General features: G+C 34.8%; 1 protein-coding gene across 1 annotated transcript; it reads left to right on the top strand.

Annotated features, from left to right (window-relative positions):
* The first annotated feature begins 768 nt into the window (after positions 1 to 768).
* LOC128225797 (uncharacterized) lies at positions 769 to 24,269 on the top strand. Its single transcript, XM_052935695.1, has 5 exons — positions 769 to 894; positions 9,588 to 9,699; positions 14,622 to 14,703; positions 23,714 to 23,897; positions 24,129 to 24,269. The coding sequence occupies exons 2-5, from the start codon at positions 9,612 to 9,614 to the stop codon at positions 24,267 to 24,269; spliced, it is 495 nt and encodes a 164-aa protein (XP_052791655.1). The 5' UTR covers positions 769 to 894; positions 9,588 to 9,611.
* The last annotated feature ends 35 nt before the right edge of the window (positions 24,270 to 24,304 follow it).

Here is a 24,304-nt window from a genome sequence, read left to right as displayed (position 1 = left end):
TGAGAAAATTGCGCAGCAAAACAGCAGAGTGATATTTGCACAGCCAATCAAAGAATCTATTCTTGTCACGTGAGTTATGTACACGTTATTTTGATTTAAAGCAGCAGACATTATATAATACAGAAATTGAAAAATTTGTAACGTCATTATTAACTGAAATAACTGAAACGGATATAAGGATATTTTGAGCGTAAGTTTTATATCTTTGGAGTGTTAAAAGTATGTTTAGACTTAAAATAGTCATAGGATTATAATAATAATAATAATAATAATAATAATAATAATAATAAATAATAATAATAATAATAATAATAATAATAATAATAATAAATACATATAAGATGTATATAATAACCATAAAAAATAATAGAAATATTAATGATTAGAATGAAGATGATACTATTTTATTAATTCTAAAATAGTTTTAAAAAGCTCATAATTATATTACGAAATCCTATATCTCCACTTATTTTATGAAATACATTTATTGCCATTTGACGTCTATTTAGCGAATTAAAATATCGGCCGGAGTTACAAGGTCAAATATTTCTGAACGGAGAAAACCTATAAAACTCAAAAACAGAAATATACTGAAATAAAACCAGAAGAACTTAAATAGTATTTGAACAAGGTGTGAAATAGGAATAATCACCCAAAACACTGGTCATAAACTAGATATAGAAACGCGTTTTTGTTGGTTGCCATTTGGCGGTGAATCTTTCAAGTGTTCAGTAGAAGGCCCGTTGATAAGCAGCGCAAACTCGCTCAGCATTCCCTGCTGTAAGTAGCCATTTCACTGTTTATGATCTTGAATTGATTATTATTTGTAAATATTGGTACACGCTACTGCATGGACTTCATTTACATGTGACTGCTGGGATAAACTATAAACTGGTACGATTTTATTTATTATTAATATGATCTTTTTCTACTAGAAAAAATATCATGTGTATGTGATTACCATGACAGCTTAAAAATGACCACGCTAAATATCGGAAAATTAAATCATAAATAAATAGAAAAGTAATAATTATGTAGCTGTCGAGGACAGATTTGTCAATGTCTAAATCTTGTTATTAATAAACATTGTATGTTGTGTTTTTGTCGGATATTACATTATATATATTGTGTTTTTAAGAATGATTAGTTTAGTTTAAACCCTTTCACTTCACATCGATTGTATACTTTTTATACAATCATTCGATTTCTCGTAATGTTGGGGGGTTAATTGAGTACCCGGAGGTAAAGCGATTGTCCGGTTTGGTTATCGAGGAGTGAACTCGAAAAAGTTAGATCTATGTCCGATTTCATTCTCTTTGAGAATCTTTAAGCCGCCATTCACGTAGCAATGCTGTTTTGATATTTGTGCTACGGGCATATAGGATACTTAGGAGTTCGAGTCCCACTGAGCGGGATTTTGAAAATAAACCAATATGGACCGGGATAGAGGCTTGGTCAAACTTGTGGAATAGACTAAACACCTCCAGCCAAAGAAATTTGAATAAAACGTTCTAATTTTCGGTTGTTTTTTAAACACCTTACATGTTGTTATCTTAGGATTTCTCAAAAGAGTTTTAAATGAGAAAATAATTTTTGGCCTAAAATCATTTGATCCGATTAAAGTTTAAGTCATAATATATAACCAATTATTAGATAGCCGAATCAATATTGCTTATTCATTTTTTTCATTTTTTGCTAAACAAGGCTCTGATCCACCACCAGTGGTCCCCCCTGCGCCCTCGACCCCACCCCATGGCTGGGTGAAACATAATTAAATTGACATAGCGCAAACTTCAAACTCGCATTCGCACCTGTTTCAATTGATTTTGATGTTGAACTTCATAAAGATTAGCTGCATGAAATGAATTACGATCCGTATTGTCTTAATTAAATACTTGCGTTTGAATTTGTAGCTTGCACACTTATCGAACTGTTTTAAAATACCACACGTGGAAATATCGGTGTCGGATTTCAAATTTGATTAACGACATAATAAGAAAGCGCATTCTTAAATAAACTAGAACTACTTATCTTAAAGCGTCTGCGTTGGCTATTATGATATATGATTTAGCATTATTGTTCAATTGATTGTAGCTTTTTTGTTGTGAAAAGTTAAAAGAAAAAAAAAATCGGCGTATATATGAAGAACAAACTATTTTTATACAGTCGAACCCCGTTGGCTTGAACTCGCTTGGCTCGAAATCCTCGAACTAGATGTAAAGAACAAATTTCTTTATACCAAAAAGGTAAACAATCCCGCTTGGCTCGAATTTTCCGAGGCTCGAGGTATTTTCGCCGGTCCCTGTGAGTTCGAGCCAACGGGATTCTACTGTATATCTGAGAATATAATATAGCTTTGCTTGTTGGTATTAAAAAATTTTTTGTCCGATCACTATTTCAAAATCAATGTTCGCAATTAAGAGAAAGCGTTATTTCAGTTCTGTTCTGAATACGTAGGTTTTGTCTATTTGTTTATTTTGTTAAATTTCTGTAAATAAAAGCATCTTTTGTTTAATGGCCTCGTGAAAAATCACACAATAGAATTACGGTAATAACGATGTATTCAATCTAGTGTTAATAATGCGTTCATGTAAGGATTTTTCACTCTGGTTTTATATCAATAAACGCATACGCTTTAGGCCACACTAAATTGATACTTCGTTTGTCGGACTTACCGCACCCATTGTTTAAATTAAATGCAATATTATATTTTTAACAAACTTCATCAACTGCTTCAGCTTTTGATAAAAAACAAAAACAGGAAATATGACAAAGAATATTTTCTTGTGAAGACCTATCGCACCAAACAATGCAAACACTAGCGGCTAAGCTAAATAAATTTAGGTTCTGAGGGAGGGGCGCAAATCAAAAGGTAACGCCCCCTTAGGTTCCCCCACCCCACACCCCTTTATGTAGAATTCTGGACCCGCCATTGGCAGACACATGGTATAATTATGTCTCTGGCACTTCTACAGGACCAGAAAAGTCAAGTCAAATGAAAACGTTTATGAGAGAGTAAAGTCATAAATGTCCAAGATTACTATTCTTATAATTAAGTGTATACGAAAAAATGCCTGTTTTGAATTAAAATGAAAACATTGTGTAATTTGAATCCGCCTCCTCGCTCCAATTTTTCTCGGCAAAATTCCGACGATTAAAAACAAAATGGTGTAGCCTTATGTCAATACATGCGACAAATAGATTCCGAACAAAACAGCTCGATATTTCGAGACGGTATGTCGGAAAACGTTAATCCTGAAAGAGGTTTGGTATTCATATGGTTGTCGTGTCTTTTGTTGACAATTCAATTGGTATCGTGTGCAATGGATTTCAATGTCATAATAATACATTCATAAAAGACCGTATCGATAAATACAGTTCTAGAATAATTGCTTGTATATTTCATACAGGTAAAATAAATGTTCCCATGGCCTGTGTGTCATACTGTCAAATTATTAGATTGCCAATACTACCCTATGGTGACAATTCAATTTATATTGTGTATAATTTATTTAGAGACAAAAGCTGTTACATACCTTTGTTCTATTTGTCTAATAGAAACGAAAATCAATCGCAGACGGGGCAAATTTAGGGGGAATATTTTCAAGAAGTGGGGAGGGAACATTTTTTATCCATACATTTACTAATGTCTACTCTATTTCAATTTCTCTTTTCAGAGAAACTTAACAGTTAGCTTTACTAAGTGTATGAAATGAAGTCATGTAAGTGAATTTAGCGGCCTAGCGACCTGTCAGCATAGCGGCGTGACCTAGCGGTCTAGCGGCCTAGTAGCGAGAAGTATGGGCCTAGCGGCCTGGCGGCCAAGCGGTTGCTTGTCTGCCGGCCTTGTGGCCTAAAATTGTTCACTGTTTCAAAGCAGTTTTGACGCGATTTATTCGAAGGCTATATTCAATTAACGTTGTTCATGCAAAAAAATACATCCTGTAGTGATGTTCAGCATTTTTCCAAAAGGTATATATAGAACCCCGAACAAAATCGGAAATAAAAAACAAATATATGGAGCCAGGCCGCTAACCTTACACCTGGCGGCCTAGCGGCGTAAGAATAGCGGCCTAGCACCCTAAAAGCATTGTCTGATGCGCTCTGAATTTAAAAATAAGTCGAAACTATTAGCCCCTTATGGAATATCTTTTCGATCCAAGCGGGTTTGAAAACAAAAAGTCGATTTAGAAGCCCAGCGGCCTAGCGGTTTAGCGGCGTGAAGTATGCAGCCCTGTGTTAAAGCCACTGAAAACAAGATATATTTCAAAGCATTTTAATCGTTTTCTCGGAACAATGATTGATAAACTGTAGGGATTTTTAGCATTTTTCTAAAACGTCATCTTCCATGTTGCAGAATATCATTTTTCATTTTTTTTGGACAATGAAAATGATATCTTTTCAATTCAAGCGGTTTTGAAAGATCTAGAAACCCAGCGTCATCTTGTAGCGAGTATATCTATTTTTTCCAAAAACGTGATCAAGGAGCCCAGCTGTCTCAGGCGGACTGAGTGATGAAGCTAAGCAGCATGTCGGACTCCGGGTCTAGAATTAAAAAAAATCAGAAGCATTTTTTTGTTTTTTTGGAAACAATAAATAAACGATTTAATAAATAAATCACCATCATCTTCAGCAGCATCAACAGAATCAGCATCAGTAAAATTTGTTGCTTGGATGTTCGTACAAGTTACCAATAATATCAATAAACCAGTTAAAACCCTAAACATTTGTCATTTAAGGTTATTTGAAAACGAAACAACGGTATGCCCACGTCCTTGTCAGCGGAGTCCGAATGATAAGGCAAAATCGTTGCAGGGTTTATATTTCATTTACAACGTCTACTATTTTATTCAATACTCTAAGTTCCATTCCCTTCATCAATTCACAAAAATAAATGTTTGACATTATCGGGTTTAATTATATTCGTTAATCAAGTTATCCTTTGTTAAGTTTTTTCTATTATACGAAAGTAGATCTCGCATCATCATCAAAATCATCATTTTGTCAAACAAGACCATTGGTCACGCCCTAGTGCATGTCAATCATCTTAAAGTCCATACCGTACATCATGCGTCTGTACTCCTGGCTTAACGGGTACAAGTCCTCATGCAGCATATTACGTTCTTCCGCCATATCTGAATATAATCAAGTGTTTGTGTATGTTATTTGAGAGGTTTGAGTTGCATTACATCCGGCGGCAGTACGTCTGGATGTCTAGGTACAAGTCCTGAGGCAATTTAGACATGTATGAAAAATTATCGCCGGTGCGTTATACACAATACTTTTTCCGCCTCACCATCTAGGTAATAGTTACGGCATCGGGGTTATTGAAAGTATACACGAGTGCATTAGCTCGATTGTATTGTTTAGACCATGCGCAGTTTTATGTGACGTAACCGTCTTGTACTATGTTGTCAAGAACATTGTTCAATAAATAGCATGCGTCATACGTCAACAGTTATACACACGGAAGTTATAGAACGGTTACGCCCATTCTACGTGTTACCGTTCCGATATGGGAACACGAAAACAAAGACAACACTCTTAAACATGGTAGATGTCCCGTATATCCGCCATATCAAGCACACTTATATGCACATGAACGATGCGAGATGTAACACTTCCGGTTGCTTTTGTTGTCGATTCTAGTAGGTTTAGTCCTTCATTACGACTTTTGAAACGTGTACTTTAGTACGTTTTCGTTTCTCAATGTTTGGACGGACGGAAAATGATAAACGGGTACTGTCTAAAACCGACGTTATTGTTAAGGAACGGGTGTCAGAGGATTGTTAAAGCGTACTGGAGATATTCATTTCCATTTTAATATATTTACATTTTCCTAGTCATTTGTATAGATAATTTTGGAGGTTTGAATTGAATAACACGCAGGGAGTTATGACGTCATTGTTTATTACAATAATACGCTCCTATTGGATTAGCGCGACGTCATTAAACCAATGATACACGACATTACAAATATCAGCTTTTCTTTTATACAAACGTATAATGTCGGTGACATTTCTTTAAGAACAAATACTAAATTACAGAAGATACAACTAATTTGTAATCGTAATGAATACATATTTAGTATGGAATTTGCTCGCGTGCCCTACTGCGTTCATACAACATACACGCAAGAACTCAATCTTTAAACAAAACTCGTGATACTTTGTTTTTTATCTTGTGATGAGATGCTACTCAACTGGGTTACATTTTCAAATTAAAACGAAAACAAACAAACAACCTGATGATTTTCTTTAACATTGCACTTAAAAATATTAGAAAATTCATGTATATTTGTTTTAAAAGCAGGGTGGTTCTCATTTATTTATGAACAATTTTATCATTTTTTTAATTTCCCTATCTGAAACTTAATGAGGTTTCGATAAATTATAAGCTGTGTTTTGAGATCTTTTACGTCTGTAATAGCACACATAGGATTATGAAAAAGTTCCGCATTTAGTTAAATAAATCAAATGATAGCTTTTAAACTGTCATTTATTTTAATAATTATTTTCCTTTAAGGATTTGAAAGATGGTTTTACACTTATTGCAAAGTGAACTTGGTCTATTAATAATGACGATGCCAATTAAGGCTAGATTGGTTTTAGTGGTATGTGGTAAACAAATGCTTTGAAATAGAAAACAACCCCGAGCCGCGAACTTCGTGTTTTTCGGCTGTTACATTTCTTTTTACTTGAAATGAAAAAAAAATATATCATTAGGTTCTGTTAAATGAAAGTTTTCTCTCAGTTTTCGATTGAAAACCAGACGCATATTTTCAACATGGGGATGACATTTAAGAAACATTTTGATAATCGCTACTGGGTGTTATTTTGAGTATATTAACAACGTTAGTTTATTGTTGGTTTCGAATCATAACAGACTTTAGTGTTCGCATTTATTTGTTGGCCAATGACAATCGAGGATTTACCCCGTTTACTGTGGCTCCATATCATGTACAGCAGATTTGATGAAAACAAACAATTATTTTCTTAGAGCATATTTGGTAGGTCTTCAAACTTCGTAAGGTCGTCTGTTTTTCAAAGATGGCACTGCCCATTGCGCATGCGCAAATTTACTATAATTGACATTTACTGGCTGCGGTTGCCTGGAGGCTGTTCAAGCTAACGTCATGAACCAGAATTTAAAATAGATGTGTAAATAGCTATGAAATCGTACTTACAACTGTTCAGGACACAAATAAAATGTGACACTATTCAAATACAAATAAAGCATTTCCTTTTCTTTCTTTATAATGCTCTTTATTTTATACACCAAATCGAGCAAATTCAGTACCAAAATGTCTTTTGTTGGTCATTCTGAATAAAAAAACCTTAGCGAGGTCATCCCAAGTAAATTGTGAACTATGCAAACATATTTAACTAATTCTAGTATTCTAGATATCAACAATTTGTTGATTTTAAACGAAAAGTAACATAAACGTTCAAGTTACGGTGCTTTTCCATTTTTTTTAACTAAGATCACTCTTTTTTTATTTGCCTTTATAACAAATTCACAAAGCCAATACCACGTGACTACACAAAGGCGGAGCTAGCGGGTCATATAAGTGCGAACACCAAATACGTTGGAGTTCAAACCGTCTCCGTGGCCCAGTGGTTAAGGCGTCCGCCTAAGGAGCGAGAGGTCGTGAGTTCGATCCCGGGTCGTGTTTTACCGAAAGACATTAAAAGTTGGTACAAGTAGCTCCCTTGTCTGACGCTCGGCATTTAAAGGGTTGTGCTTTGAAAAGTGGTGTACTCAGTACGGGTTCAACCCATGAAAGTTGTATCCCGTGTATCGGTGCTTTACACCAAGCATGTTAAAGAACCAAGAGGTCTCTTCGCAAAGAGCTACGGTATAGCACCCGGATCTTTTGTTTCTCACTCTGTTTCTTCAAGTCTTCCAATGTCTGGTTTTGACTGCGAATTGCTGTCACTTCTATCTCATGTCGCTTTCGGCATTTAAACACAATTTAAGTCGTGGCGTCACGGCGGGGTCAATCCATAATGCAGCCAATGGGCGCGGGCAGACCTTGATAAACTCAAATGAACAAACAGACGTTGGAGTTCATTTTTGCGATATACAGAAAATGATGCGAGCATTCTCGGCCTGCGAACTTTCTGTTGATTGCAAAATTGATATCTAACATTTGACATAACTCTTGAAATAAAAGACAATTTAAAGCCGCCATGGTACCAACTTTACGCCGCCAAGCCGATAATTTTATGTCGTTAGGCTGCATATATACGGCGCTTACTTCACGACGCTATAACGCTAGGTCGCCAACTCTACGGCCGCTAACTTCACGCCGCTAGGAAGCTAGGCCGACAACTCTACGGCGCAAGGACGCTAGGTTTCTTACGTTCTCACTTACGTTCATGAAAACATCAACAGTGAAAGAAGATACTTTAAATGTAAAGCAAAATAAAAAACAATTGAAAATAATTATAAATATGATTGGTGTTATGTTGATATTGACTGAACAAGCTCATTTTCAAGGCACACTTAGTATAGCAAACATGCTGTCAAAAGTGAATTCATGATCCGAAATATTTTATCTGTCATATCATAATTGTTGCACAAAACATAATATCTAAATGCTTTTGTTTACAATTTCGTTAAAAAGAAAACTATTGAAACCGCTGTGTTGTTCATAAAAAACGATACAATATAAACTCTTTGTCAAGACTTTGGAGTTTTAAAACTGTTTGTTGTCAGATCTGGATAAATTCATGTCTTTTTTATCCAGATGTTTGTAGACATAAATACATTAGGCTTAAGGTAATGGAATTAAATTGCATTTTCATGAAAAAACATATTTTAACACTGGATGTAGAGACATATTGATCACGAAAAAAAATAATGAAAATGTATTTTTTTATTTGAAATGTATAACGAAGCTGTCTGCGTTGAAAAAACTTATTTGCATTTAATTTGCATTTAAGCATAGGAGTTTGATTTGTTCGCACTAAGCAACATTTGGCAAAAAAATAAAGTAAAGAGCTTTATCTAAGGGACACGATTTTCCTTTCTTTTAAGTGACACTCGTATGTAAAATTCAATACATACACACGTATAACAAACAAACATTTTGAGTGCTAAACCTTTCATTATTGCTAAATAATGCATTTATGGAAAAAAATAATTACTGATAACAAGACTGTAATCGTTTATTAAACAGCTGAAAACGCACAAATATTAAGTGACTGGTGGGTCCTTTAAGATTCACAGTGATCAATTTTCGTCTCACGAGGTAGAAATGCCGTATTTTCTGTATCTTTTTTTTAAATTAAACACGGTATCCTTCATACAATTCATTGTTTTGGATATGTACACATCATTTTCGGCAATTTAAACCAATTGTAATAATTGTGGTATACCTTACTTAGGTGTGAGAGTGCATATTTAATGAATTGCATGATCACTATTATCAAAACACTTAAGTGAATTGTTCGAAAGATAATGTCCACCGGGGTTTACATTTATTTCATGTTTCCTTACTTCCATTGTTACTGCTTCGTCCCAAAAAAAGAAAAATACATACAATCAGCCTATTCATCATAAATGTATTAATTGATTTTCAGTTCGAAACGAGCCATGCCAGTAACATGAAAGTACCCAGGATGAACCGACGCGGCTTGTGTATTCAGATTTCCTTGGCAGTATTGTTCGGATGTTTGGCCAATACAACGCATGGTGAGCTTTGTCAACATACTCCACATATTTCATATTGAATACTTAATAAAATTGAATTATTAGAATTAGAAAATCTGGGAGGGAGACGTTTCTACTGTTTACACTCATTCAAATGTGCGCAGATACGTCTCGAAGACTTAATACAGTGTGTGTATAACACGTGATAAATTGCGTCATAAATGCTACGTCGGAAGGCAATATTTCGCTTCTAATGAAGACTTTATAAAAACAAAGTTAACTTCACTATTTCTTCACCATTTTAAACTAAACATAGTGCAGTCTACGCCGCTTACGGAGCCCCACCTTCGGTCTTTTACCAGAGTTTGATTGAGAGTTTAGGTTCTTAAAACACTTCGACAAACCTTTTCACAATACGGCAATCTGACGGAGCACTGTCAAACATTAGTTTGGAAACAAGTTTGTCGAAGTGTTTGATGAAACTAATCACCTTATCAAACTTCGATAATAAAGCAAAGTAGGGGCTCTTTAAGCGGCATAGACTGCACTTTGTTCTATTTAAAAAGGTGTAGTAAAGGAAAAGTTATCTTTGATTTAAGTCTTTATTTTAGGCAAAATGAGGCCTTATTTCGACGTTGCATATATGACGTAATTTATCACATGGTATACACACACTGTTTATACACTTTTTATTATATGCTTTTAGGTGACTTCTAGAAATTTATCAGTGACATAGAATTTTATCCGATTGTTTCAAACAATGAAAATATCAGATTAAGCCCATCTCAGTTCAAAATTAACGTCAGCGCGCACAGGGCTTGGACAAAATTTCAACGACGTCAAATCCGACATGACGTTACGTGCGCGTACAACTTTGCACTTTTTTCTAAACATAGTGTAATGACTTTTAACTCTAATCTAGGCATATTATAAAAAGAAAACAATGCTTGTTTCAGTGTAAGATAACGATATATTTCACCTCATAAACACCAAAAGTGAATATTTCACTCATGACTACGCCACTCGTGATATATATCTTGTGGTTGTGGTGCTCACTCGGTGAAATAATTTACGATCTTACACTGAAACAATCAATTATCCGCTATGTATTATTAGAATAAGAAAATCCAGGAGGGAGACATTTGTACTCTAATGTACTGTAATGTACGAACATAAGATTTGCATTAAATCATACTTGGTTTTACAAAGCTTGATAAGCATTCCTCTGTTGGACGTCTGTTTAGTTAACAAGTTCATTTTTATTGTTTGGCGTTGAGTGCCGATCCACGTGCATTTTATTCGTTTCTTTTATCTTGAAGTTTACATTTTGAACAATGATTATTAAATAAACAGTGCGCCACCGTGAAAACAATCATTTAAATGTTCAAAACTCGTAACTTGAAGTAGTATTGTCTATGATCGATTGAGGAGTAAATGCAGCCTGTCAAATGAATATCACAAAGTGCCCGTATGTACGACGCATGTATTTAACATTTTCCTTATGTCTGGTTCGATCTCAGGGTAGGTCTGGACGTTTTTTGCGACATATGCATACATCAATAAATTATTTACTTTTAATATCCATTTCACACCTTAGGGGACTAAAAGTAAAAAAGAAAAAAAAGAAAATCGTATTAATATTTTTTGGAGATAAAATTGAAATTTTTCGGTACATATGCATAAGCAAGATTTATGTGTATTTGCTACATGTATCGCTTACCGCGTTTATTTCGATTTTGAGATTATCGTCTAAAGCGAAAGTATTTTGATCAGGGCTTAAATCCATAGCGGGGATTAACACTCTGCTCCCAGTAAGTGTGATGATTGTCACATTTTTGCGCCGAGACACTCAACGACGACACTTTATATTTTTCTATTGATTTGTTATTTTATACTTGTTCACATGAAAAAAACAACAACAACTTTTGAAAACAATTATTAAACATGCGTCAGTCCCTTTAACTATTTGACATATTTCATATTGGCGACATTTTGATGCTAAGTAATAGTGAGATGGCGTGTAGTAACATCTTAATGATTGAGAATAGGCAGAATGAGCATTGCGAACGAGCTCTTCTTAATCATTCAGATTTACTTCAGGTCATCTAACTGACGTATAATACAACCTCATTGGCTGCCTCATTATCAACGCAAAATCTGACACAGGGAGTGTGTATTGGATGAGTGGTAGTAGGCGGGACTATAAACACTCGCGAAAGTTGAAATTCTAAATAATTTAGCCTAGAGCTTAATGATTGCCTATCTGCAATTTCATTATCTGAAAATGTTGGCAGTATTCAAGCATTTGTTAAAAAATAATGGGCTTTTTCATCAATTGTTCTGGAATTAATGAAACGTCAACGGTTAGCTCTAGCATGATAACTTGTGGGTCGCAGTCATCGAAAGCCAGGCAAAAGATAAAAATAACATAACTCGATGAGTCAGTCTTTTTAGTTTTTCTACCAATTAACAAATAGAAAGTTAAAATAAATCCAATGCCAACGCTTCCGAAAATCAGCATGTTTAAAAAGGTGATTTTTTTGCATTACAGCCAGGTCTTCGCAAATTGCGTTTTACATACACACAGTAGGAAACATGTATGAAGCTTTAAAGGGACTGTACACCAGATTGGCAACCAAAAAAAATAATTCTGTAACGAATCTCAGGACAATAATTTAATAAAATGTTTTACTTTTTGATATCATAATTGTAAAAAAATACCATAATGTAAAAAAAAATCGAGACGGAGACCGGGTTTGAACCGGTGTCGCCAAAATTGCAGTCCTGTATCATAACCACTGTGCTACGAAAACTTACTCAAAACGATTGATATATTAAAAACATATACTTAACTTGGTAATATCACGTGATAACATCGACAAGCCAATCACGCATAAGGAATGAATTATAATATAGGTAGACATACCTAGTAATCTTTTTTAATGGAAAAATACGAAAAAACTGCGAAAAACAAATTAATTGTAAACTATGTGGTACTTCAGTTAGTAAGTTTCAATGTACTGTAAAAATCGATATCAAGTTTATGTCAGTTTTCGACAATTTTCTCTTTTTTTTCGCACTATTTCATCATACGGAGTACAGCCCCTTTAAAACACACCAACAGGACCATTTATATCGTTGCTACATATCTGCTCTTGGCGACCATTTGCTAGAACTAAACTGTGAAAAAACCGATAACAATGTTTGATGCCATAACATGGTCAACCCCCTTTGAAAAAAGTCCCATATGTCGCTGCGACTTATCGAACCTGTACTTGATAATACTCCTATAAATGGGGCATGGGTACAGATAATGTCAAGGGACGTTACCGAATATCTGTAAGAATATATTGAAAAAAAGAAAATAATCTAGACCGCAATAGTAAGAGACAAACAGGAAAATAATACCACATTTATTTTAATTACCCCACTTTATCATTCTTAATACGATATTGAATGTACATTGGTTCACCCATAATATAGTTTGTTATCGTAAGAATATGGGGCATAGATTTTAGATAAAAAAACAAAACAAATAACACACTTTATTATGTGTTATCAAGTGATTTATCAGAGAAATTGAAATGAAATGTCACTATTAAAATGCTGTTTTTTACTGTTTTGAAATTTTAGCCCGCTCTCAGATTTAAATATAACGTCAGCCACTCAATTTTAACGGCGTCATTTCTGAAATGGCGTTATGTTCGGATACAAATCGGCGCGTTTTTTCAGAAAAAAATACACCTTCCTGTCATGTTAAACCGTTTTAAGCAAAACCTTAACAGAAAAAATAGGAAGTTTCAGTGTAAGAACGCAAAATAGTTCTCCTTGTGAACACCAGAAGTAAATGTATTCAAGTCATGACTACGTCACTCGTAAACTATAGCCTTAGGTTCTCAATCTGTGAAATACATGGCGATCGAACAGTGAAACAAACATTATTCCCCATACATCGTGTATAGTATCTGACCCCTGACGTCTCTAGTGATAATATTTAGGCAATTCCGACAAAATGTCACCAAATATAGACAACGATTTTTGACGCATGGAATTTGTCATTTAATTAAATTATGGCTCGACACGCGACAATGGATGTTGATTTGGTCTTCTAAACATTCTAGTCGTAATGTTTAACTTTTTTAGTTTTGATCCCAAAATAACTTGATCCTAGCTAGCGCGCATGCGCGAGTCGCTATTTAACCCAGTTAATTAAACTAATAAATAACTAAATAGAAAATAGGCGTTTCTTTTCGTCAGTGGCTCTCTAAATGATTAAATGTGAATCCCACCGGTGGCGGAGACGTAAGCGCGATTACTAAACATACCTTAAAGTGACACTATTATTCAAAATTAATACATGCACATGTATAACAAACATCAGTTTTGACTGATAAAATTTAACTACTTACTAAATAATTCACTGATGGAAAATATTAATTTCTGATAACAATGTTGTAACCGTGTATTTAATAGCAGAAAGCGCAAAATTATCAAATGATCTTACATAAACCGCATGGTTTAAATCATGCTCTTGACTTTAGTTCTTGAAAAATGGACCACCAATAGAGAATTGAGTTTTGCAATGATATCATAATTCTGATATTGAGACTGGAAAATGCCCTTTACGAACCTTTGATCAGAGAGGTTTGTCTTATCAGTTCGATTAGTGCAGTTTCTAGCCAGTTGAACAATGACATGGAATTTTACCATGTGCTAGAAAACTGCTTATACAAATTGCAGAATCAATAACGATATACTAGTTGCTTAAACAAGAGCTATTACGAATGTATGCGCGTTTCTCTTACTGCATAAAATGGAGTGCAAATTACAGTCCATACGTAATTGTAAATACAAGACTTTTGACGGCAATAATACTATCTATGCCAGATATATTTTATGGTATGGAAACGATTCATTTATTAATATCATTTTGCCATTTAAAGCAACTTGATTTTCCTCTGCAGGTTATAACGAGACGCTTAACGCAACATGGGGCGGGATAGACGTCTACTCACCAGGATACCGTTACAACCTTCCATACGGCCCGTATGTGCATATTATAGGTTAATTTTCTGACGTCTTAAATTGGTTCGTTTCTTTACGATAGTTTAATATGGCTATTTCTTGTGTTTACAACCGCCTAAAACACTTAGATTTAAACTTATATATTTTAAAATGATTGTGAAACAAGTTGTTACAACATTATATTAATCATTCCCGTTGGCACGATTTTACGTGAGAGTGGGGTCTTACATTGAAACCTGCGTACCAGGGGGAAACCCACTTATGGAATTGTGACCACAAACCAAACTCACATGCGAACACGCCAGGAATCGAACCCGGATTGCTTAGGTGAAAAACGAGTGCTCTAACCACTGCGCTAACGGACATCCCACTTTCGCAGCGCATGTAAAGTTATCAGGCAGTTCTTGTGCAGTTCAGAATAAGGATTTTCCCTACTCTCCGTTTCAGTAACACTTTATTGTGCAATGTATTTTCTCAATAAATATAAAACAAATTCAGCACGAAACAAAGATCAACAAACGTTACCTAAAACAATCAAAGCACTGAAAGTGCTGAAGGACGGTGCCTCTGGTGTATGTGCAGAAAAATATACAGGGAGAGCTGCCTGGTTTCAAAATCGTGTCGTTGTTATCAACTATTGACAGTTTGGTTATTTCAAGAGCCAACTTTCGTCATGTATGACTATTTTTTTTATGAATGCATGTTAAGCAAGCGATCACTTCGTACGAAGTTGCATACGAAGATTTCTGCGACCGTTTTATTAACGCTTTCGTACGTAATTACTCTTCAAAATGGGGAAGGATCGGACGAAAATGTAAACAAACCGTTGATGTGAGTATACTAAAAAAATCGCAAATAGTGATTTGATCTGCTTCGCTTTTCGAATAATCAAAATAGACATTTACTATTTATTTTAATAAATATAGTGGGTGGTAACGTTTTGTCGACTACAATTGCTACGGCATGGTTTGACCCGTTTAAACAGCTGTTTCCTGTGTCAAGTTGCAATGTTTTCAGGTTATGACTCATTTCGATACCAACTATATTCATTTGTTATCGCTTGTATTGTGTATAATAATTGTTATGGCGTTAACATGTTAAATAATCATATCCCAAAAGGTAAATGTACTATTACGTTCGTTAATTTTTCGTTCTATTCGATTGAAAACCCCGGAAGTACAGATTTAAGAAAGAGTTTAGTTAGCGAATATTACTTGAACTGTTTCCTTAAGGTATGTAAGTTGACACACTCAAATATGTTTTAATATACAATTCTATATACTAACCAGTATACAAATTACATTTATCATTACAAATAGGTAGACCTATTGTCAATTAAAGTATACTCTTTGTTTGTTATTGATATGATTTATTAAGTTTTTCATTGCAGGCAATCTTTTGAAAGAAAAGCTCAGTCATCTGAGATGCAGTGTTGCAGCACTGAAAAGCATTGGGTATGACTGTATATTTCAGCGTATGATTAAACCAACTATTGCAAAAACTATGCAAACAGTAATCGGGGAGTAGGATTATTATTATATTTTTTAGTGTTATTAGACCCAGTCTTTCAAAAACAGATGCAATTGCCATTATAACATAGTATGAAATAAGAAAATACTTGCTACTGCTTCTTGCAAACTACCGATTTTTTACAAATATATGTAATCTTAATACAAAATATCACTGTCAAAGCAGGCATTTCATTTGAATTTGAGAAATGGCTTTTACAAAACAAATTTGTACTGTAGTGTTTTTTTTTTTTTTATCTTTTAAGATAAATGTGTACTTTTACAAGAAATATTATCAAGAATTGTATTTGAAAAAAATGTTAGACCATTTCTTTTTTTTATTTTACTAACAACTTTCACGTTTTATGGATAATAGTAAAGATTATGTATCTTCTATTTTACAGGTGCCCATCAAAGAGTGTTTCTCTTTGCCTGCAATCAGGATACATCAACTGACCTTTGAACTGTGTTTTCCAACTTGGGATTCAAACACATGCCCTCCTGGGTAGGAGAAAGTCAGACAAACACCTGTGGCTATATCACTATACTTCTTCAAGTCTTGCTCTATGAGTGATCATGATGTGAAATAAAACAAAATGCCGTCATCTTTTTGTTATATTAATTAAGTTATGAACAAATAAAATATTTCAAACATTTTATTAATTCGTTATTTTGAAAAACAGTATGAATAAACATACATGTATACCAATAGACAAACAAATAATTGGCAAATAATGGGCACAAAAATACGAGAATATTGAAGTTGGAGATTTATTGTTAATATTGATTTTAATGTGACAGAAAATGCCCCAATTTGCCAAAAAGCATTGAATATCAAATGACAATGCTTGGATTTACAAAATTCTGCCCAAATGAGTATAGATCTGTGAGTTGCTGTTTGGTATTTGTTCATAAAAGTCATGATATATAAATCAAAGTTAAAAAAAAAATGTTGCAAACATAAAACAGTGGAGGATCTGATGTTATGTTGAAATGATATACTTGTATAAGCTATTTAAACTGTATATGAGCAGATTCTTATGGAAATATGAGCTTTAAGTATTACTTTATTCCAAAATGGTGACCTAGAAGGTTTAGTTCCTTGTATTGGTCAATGTTATATTGTTCACTTAACAGCTTGAGGTAAATGCAAGATATAATACAGTCAAGTTCAGAAACTGCTCAACAGTTTTAATAATGAACCCTTCCTCTCAATATGGTGTACATTTGTGGGAAGTTATATCAAATCCTTCAAAAGGTTAAAAAGACATGGAGCAGACACAATTTGTTACAGACGGACAGACAGACAACTAGAGCTAAAAGAATTAGTCTATTTCAGGAGGAGACATACTTAGCCAAATGGTTCTTGAGAAAAAGTCATTGAAAATAACTTATAAAAAGTACAATAAACAGGCAGTCATAAAAGATAACATGAACACTAACTTAGGCTTAGATGAGCAGGATGAAAAATGAGCCAAGTATCAACAAGAGATGTTTGTCAAACATTATGCCCCCACCTGAGCGCCATGTTGTCAGGATTATATGAACAATTGAATGAAATAAGCATGGACCGAAATGACAGCTGATTAGTCACTGACAATTGGATGCCGTTGATGCAGTTTTAAGATTATGACCATTCAAAGTGTGAGGATAGAGTGTGTTATGACCATGACCTTTGACTCTATGACCTCAAAATCCATTTGAGTCATCAGCTGGTCTACAAAAATCTAAATGTCAAGTTTGAGGGACATTGGTTCAGGCATTGACATGTTATCACACAGACAAGCTTTTTTCAATCAATGTCACTGTGACCTTGACATTTGACCCGATGACCCCTAAAATGAAAGGGACTCATCTACAGGCCAGACACAACTCCAAGTCAGGTTTGAGGGCTATGGGTACAGGTATTGTCAAGTTATCACTCGAAACATTTTCGCATTCAAGGTCACTGTGAACTTGACCTTTGACACAATGACTCCTAATATCAATAAGCGTCATCCCCTTGTCAGGACCAACTTCCATGTCAAGTTTGATGATCATAGGTTCAGGCATTGTTGAGATATCCCTGAGAGAGGATTTGTTATCTTTTTTGCATTAAAGGCTATTGTGACCTTGACCTTGGCTTGATGACCCTCAAAGTCAAGAGGGGTCATCTACTGGTCAGGCCCAACCTTTATATCAAGTTTGATAACCATTCAGACTGAATGGCATGATTGGTCCAGGAATTGTCGAGTTTGCTTTCAAGATCATTTTGACCTTGACCTTTGACCCCTAAAATCAATAGGTGTCATCTACTGGTAAGGCCCAACCTCCGAGTCAAGTTTGAGGGCCAGGTGAGCAGGCATTGTTGATTTATCACTTGGACAACCTTTTACCATTCAAGGTCATTGTGACCTTGATCTTTGGCTCAATGATCCCCAAAACCAATAGGGTTCATCTACTGGTGAGGCCCAACTTCCATATCAAGTTTGATGACGAAAGGTCTAGGCATTGTTGAGTTATCCCTTGGACAAGCTTTAAAATTAATTTACCATTCAAGGTCACTGTGACCTTGTCCTTTGACCTGATGAGCCCTAAAATCATCTACAGGTCACGCCCAACCTTCATGTCAAGTTTGATGACCATACATCCAGGAATTGTTGAGTTATCACTCGGACAAGCTTTGGTGTACAGACGATAGACGGTACCGACCGAAGGGGCGCATAATAAAAAATGTCTTATTATGCACAGCAGTAATTACATTGACAGAGACATATTTCCGTTGAAGTATTTATAAATTGAGTCAGTAGCTGAGTCCTTGGATGACATAACAGTGTATTATGTTGGTTATAATATTTTTTCCTTTTTAAAAGATATGCCAGCATGTATAAAGATGGTCTCTTCTTCCTGTATAGTCAACATCGAAGTCCACAGTAAATAGATTCATGTGAGTTGCACGAAGACAGAATTTTCAAGTTTAAACAATTTACAATGTTGAATTGATGTAAATAGTTGCTCAGATCACAGCAAGGGTAAACTGAATCAGAATGAATCCATTGAAGGTGTTGAAACAGTTTCTGTTTGAAGGCTGTTCAACTCAAGCACAATCCTTTGATATGAGATGGTGGCATAAACTGTTTTGTGAATTCTGTCCTTGAAAAGTCTTTGGTAGTCTCAAGTATCACCTTGAAAAACAGTTAAGATGAATTTTGTAGAGATTGGAAAGTCTATTGCTCTTTCGGTATCTTTCATTCTAGATTCTGAAGTATTTGTGACATGGCACTGAGTCTCTGAAACGAAAAACTAAAATTATTTAAGAGCAAAAAAAAACAATGATAAAAAAAAAATTGAGTACATATACAAAATATTTTAAATTTACACCTTTTAACAGTCACAGAATATTTCACAGATCCACTTGTAAAATATGTATAATAAAACATCAGTTGTTTTCTCAGTTAAATAAAGGGCACAACTCAAAATCACTTAAAGCCGGATTTATAGACCTAATAATTAGGACCTATACATCATATACAAATATAATACAATAACATTAGTGTATTGTCTCTGACATGACAGACGGCTATAATGATACCTTGACAACAGACTTATCTGCTAGGAATCATTAAAAACCCTTTTTATTTCATTTGTTTTCTGGCTGCACTCTTACAGATTAAAAGTTTTAATAATATTTTATCTTTTGTCCAGGAATGAGCAAATTTTGTGTAAACATCTGAAAACCAGCGATACAAGAATGCTGACAAAAGATTTTATCGCAGTTTTTCATATTTCTGTCGCAAATTAATGTTTTTGAAAAATGCATAAAACATCAATTTTTAAAAATAAATATGAAAACTTGCAATGTGATTTTTTGAGCAGTCTTATATCACTTGTTGCTATGCATTTTAACATGCAATGTTACATATATACAGTATCCAGTGATGTGGATCATTCCATATATATGCTGCACATCTTTAATATTATAATTATAGAATGTGCATCAAACTATATGCATGATAAGCTTAAAAGTTTGTATTAAATTGAGATTTGGTAAAAATAAATGCTACAAACTGACTGTAAATACATACATAATGCACGATTTCAACTTGATTCGCTCTTGCGGTGTATTTACTTTTATCTTGCTTATAAATAACACAAGTAAACCGGAAATATGGAAATTTAGTTACCCATCCAGAAACCTGAAGTTCTGTGTAACAATCCGTCCTGCCTAGTTATCAGCATCTTGGATCCATGTCAAGATCTGAAATGAATAATCTATTTATTTATAAACAGGCTGTTTTCTTTCTGAAGCTTAAACTATGGTTGACATTTTTCTTTAAATGCAAGGTGGTTTCTGTTTTAATAAAGCCATTGCTTGAGCTCAAGTAGTCATCAGTCGTGGGGTTCAAGATCTGAACCTGTCCCACCTTTGCACCCAGTTTACCGTACTAATATTATACCGTTCATGAGTGTGTCCCAGTACTAACCCACAAAGGTCAGATTGTTTGCAAATTAAGTCATCAGGAACAGTTTGTCGAGCTGGTTGAACAATTCAACTGCAAACTTTAAGTTATTTTAAGTTCTAAGAACCTGTGAGCCAAGTTGATAGAGCACAAACTTGCAAACAGGGAGTCCAAGTCCCATTACTAGCTGCAATGTTTTCAGAACCGCAAGAAAATTGAAAAAAAAAATAATTTGGGACAAACAAGTCTCCCAACTGTGACCAATAGAGCTCATGCTTACCTTCTGGCTGCTCTGGATATTTAAAAAAAAAATACTTTTTGACCCATCCCCCTCCCACATCCCCAGGCAACTTTTAAATTTATAAGCTTCAATGTTGATTTAGAATTTCTGGACACTATTAGAGACATGATAATCTTGTAAATATAAGTCAAAGCAAGCTATTGAAAAATGATAAAAACTTTGACAGATGAAATGACAGATTAGTGTAAACACTGTCATAAAATCAGTCTATTTTTAGCTTATTTGTTTTACTTAAAACACCGTAAAATTCAAATACCATGCGTCTAATGGTTGGATAGTATTTCAGTCTATATTCCAGTGTTCTTATAACAACAAAAATCTTGAAATGCATCGAAATAAGAGCATTTTGTTTTTCAAAGCATTTTGACAGTTGGCGCGAGGTTGCGTCCCCTGAAAATATAGTCAAAACGGCGTCTTTAATATTTTTTAATTTACTCACCGGGTTGCAGATTCCACAGAGTCGTCTTCTGTCTTGAAATTGGCAGTTGGTTTTGTTAAAATACGCCACAATAAATGAAAGATCGCCAATATAGAATATTTCTGTTGTTGTGGCGGCCATTTTTTAGTCTACAAAGTTCGTACGCCACCCTAAGAGCTTTCGTATATCTACGAAGAAACAGGTGCTTGTTCGTACGAAATTCTTAATAAAACGGCTAAACAGCCTGAGATACATCGTACAAAATTCGTAAGCAAAACAGACTTCGTACGAAGTTTAATAAAACTGGCCCTTATTCTAGTAAAGCTTGGAGTCCGGATTTATTCTAGCAAGTAATTTGGTTGGTGCCAAAAAAAAGGAAAAAGTCCAATGTCATTAAATGTAACGGTCAGCTCATGCAGGAAAAAATCAAGATAAAATAAATCATGCATTCTTAAGTAATGTATTTTAAACATATCCTTTGTGCTTTAGAATTATAGGTTTATTGCATAATTATTAATGTTCTTGTAAGCTATTGAATATTACTGGTGTTTTAAGAATTGAAAAACCGCACTCTTTCTTCGACCGAGACAGGCGGTAAATCGGTTTGTAACTTTTCAGCCGTTTGCCCCTACTATGAACGCTGCCCTGAGCTGGCACCGTCCAAAAACCGACGTTTTGTCATTATCAATTAAACGGTTCGATACTTAACATCTATGATAAAAACAAATCCATTTATATATGGAAGTTCATACAAAATGTTGTATGGATTAAAAGTTATAAATATAACATTGCTTCAATAACGCTGACTCGTTTTCGATCAATAATCAATGGTCAATCTGATCTGATCAACGATCTTTGCAACAATATTTCACAACGGCTACTGAAATGCGTTCGAGTTCATTTTAACGTGATATATTTAAGTATAAAGGATCGGTATCCGGGTACCCGCTGGCCGGTACAATTTTAATACCCAGTACCCGTGCAATACGCCAATACTATCTAACGATTGTCAGATGTTTCGCCTTCTCCTCATGGAACTGAATGACAATGTTTCTTATCCATGTACCTACTCATAGATGATCTTCTCCCATCTTTGTGACGAAGCTCACATGAACAAAGACGACATTCCGTAAGTAAGACATAAGATATGAAATTCTTTCAAACTGGGCTTGTTTTTGATTCATACCACATGGTTACTATTTTATGTCGTGTATACATTCGAATATCCTCGGTTATTTGACGATAGATGGTTGTACGATTAGCGCAGTGGTTTGCACATTTGCTTCTACTCAAAGCGTCCCTGATTCGATTCCCGGCTTGAGAGTTTGATAGCTGGTGTGTAATCACTAAGCCGGAGAAATTGGTATCCTTCGGGTACTCCGGTTTCCGTCCCAACACACGACCACACTGTTTCTCAACATCATGCCAACGTAAAAACTTGTTTCACCACCAGGCTGGGGCATTTTGATCAAGTTGACAAGAAATTTCACAACTATGAATCTACATCGTAACTATGAGGTCAATATTTTGACATAACGAATGACAATAGGTCCTAGTATATTATTTTTGGGACTTTGAACATAACTTCGGAAGTCGTGTTTTCGAAATCAGAACAAATACTGTGACAGTTTCATTGTTGTCGTATATTATCAGCTTTTACTTTACCAAATGTGCTGATTGTCTTTTCTCATACAAGAACATTCACCAAAACGATCATGTACGCGTTGTTTTTTGTGTGATATTTTTCTTCTGTTTTAAGCTCCTTTATCTCCTTCAAATAATATATTACGCAGACAATCCGTTTGATTATATGTTTTATCCTTGCTTGATATAAGCGTGCTAAAGATTATCAAAGCATATTTATTTCAGTTGAGCAATCATTTCTGTTTATTAAATTTTCGCAAAATAGATAGTCAATACGTTTGAATTATATATGTATTTAAACCAATGCAGTTTTAATATTTTAACCTTCTATATGACGGATTTCAGGTTATCTGTGGAACAGTTGAAACGCATTTGTCATTCTTTCTTCATTAAAATCGAATACAACTCAAGTGATCGACTTTTTGCAGTCTCATGCAATGCAGAAATTTAAATCGATTTTAGTGTAGAAATCGTAGGCGTGACATGTTTGTCCCTTCATGCCCTTTCGATATAAAAAAAAACGGGTGGCGGAAGAACGTCAGATTGCTTTTGGTAGCATGTTATTCATAGACTATTTTTAATAATTTACCTTTTTTAAAATTGTAATTGAAAGTCCCTTGTCACTATCTACTTTTTATTGCCCTGTATCCATGTGCCGACTTTGACCATATCGTCATGTTTTCTTCTATATGAAAAAAAAAATTATTATTTTGTGTCACAGGAACACGACCTACGACTACCTGGTGAAGACGATCTTTCCGGACCACAACGTTACTATGGAAGTGATTGGCTGTGAGATGGAACATGACAAGAACGGCGCCTGCTTGTACGACAAGCTGAGGATATACGACGGTAGTCGTCTTTCTTTATTCTATACGAAAATAATGGCAGATATTGAGTTACGCGTACACATAAAATAATAAGAACCACATCAACGAATATAATAACACTTCAGTAGATAATTACTACAAGTAATATTCGAGTATATGGTAATATAATATAAATGTATATTATAATGATACATGCTTTGTCTTTATACTGCAACTTGATGTATAAACAATCCCGTGTCATACTCACACACGGAAACACCTCTTTTGTTTTATTTGCAAGCATGTCCACCTCATCTCTTTGTTCAGGAAGCAAATGCTCAGATCCCCTTAACACAGAGTTCTGCTGTGCCGATCAAGCAAACTTGTCATCCTTCTGCGCCTTCATATGTATCTCTACGACCGTTGTACCTTCTCTTTGTACAGGGAACAGCAGCTCGGATCACCTGATAGCAGAGTTCTGCTGTGCTGATTCGGCAAAACTC

The sequence above is a fragment of the Mya arenaria genome, chromosome 3, assembly GCF_026914265.1.
Source record: "Mya arenaria isolate MELC-2E11 chromosome 3, ASM2691426v1".
NCBI lineage: Eukaryota > Metazoa > Mollusca > Bivalvia > Myida > Myidae > Mya > Mya arenaria.
The sequence above is the reverse complement of the archived record's forward strand: the minus strand, read 5'-3'. Positions and strand labels throughout refer to the sequence as shown.

Bases quoted from the DNA above. Each gene is read 5' to 3' on its own strand.
- LOC128225797 (XM_052935695.1), top strand. From the start codon at position 9,612: ATGAAAGTACCCAGGATGAACCGACGCGGCTTGTGTATTCAGATTTCC. The intron at 14,704-23,713 runs GTATGTGCATAT...TTTGTGTCACAG, and splicing joins TACAACCTTCCATACGGCCC to GAACACGACCTACGACTACC. The intron at 23,898-24,128 runs GTACACATAAAA...CTCTTTGTTCAG, and splicing joins TGGCAGATATTGAGTTACGC to GAAGCAAATGCTCAGATCCC.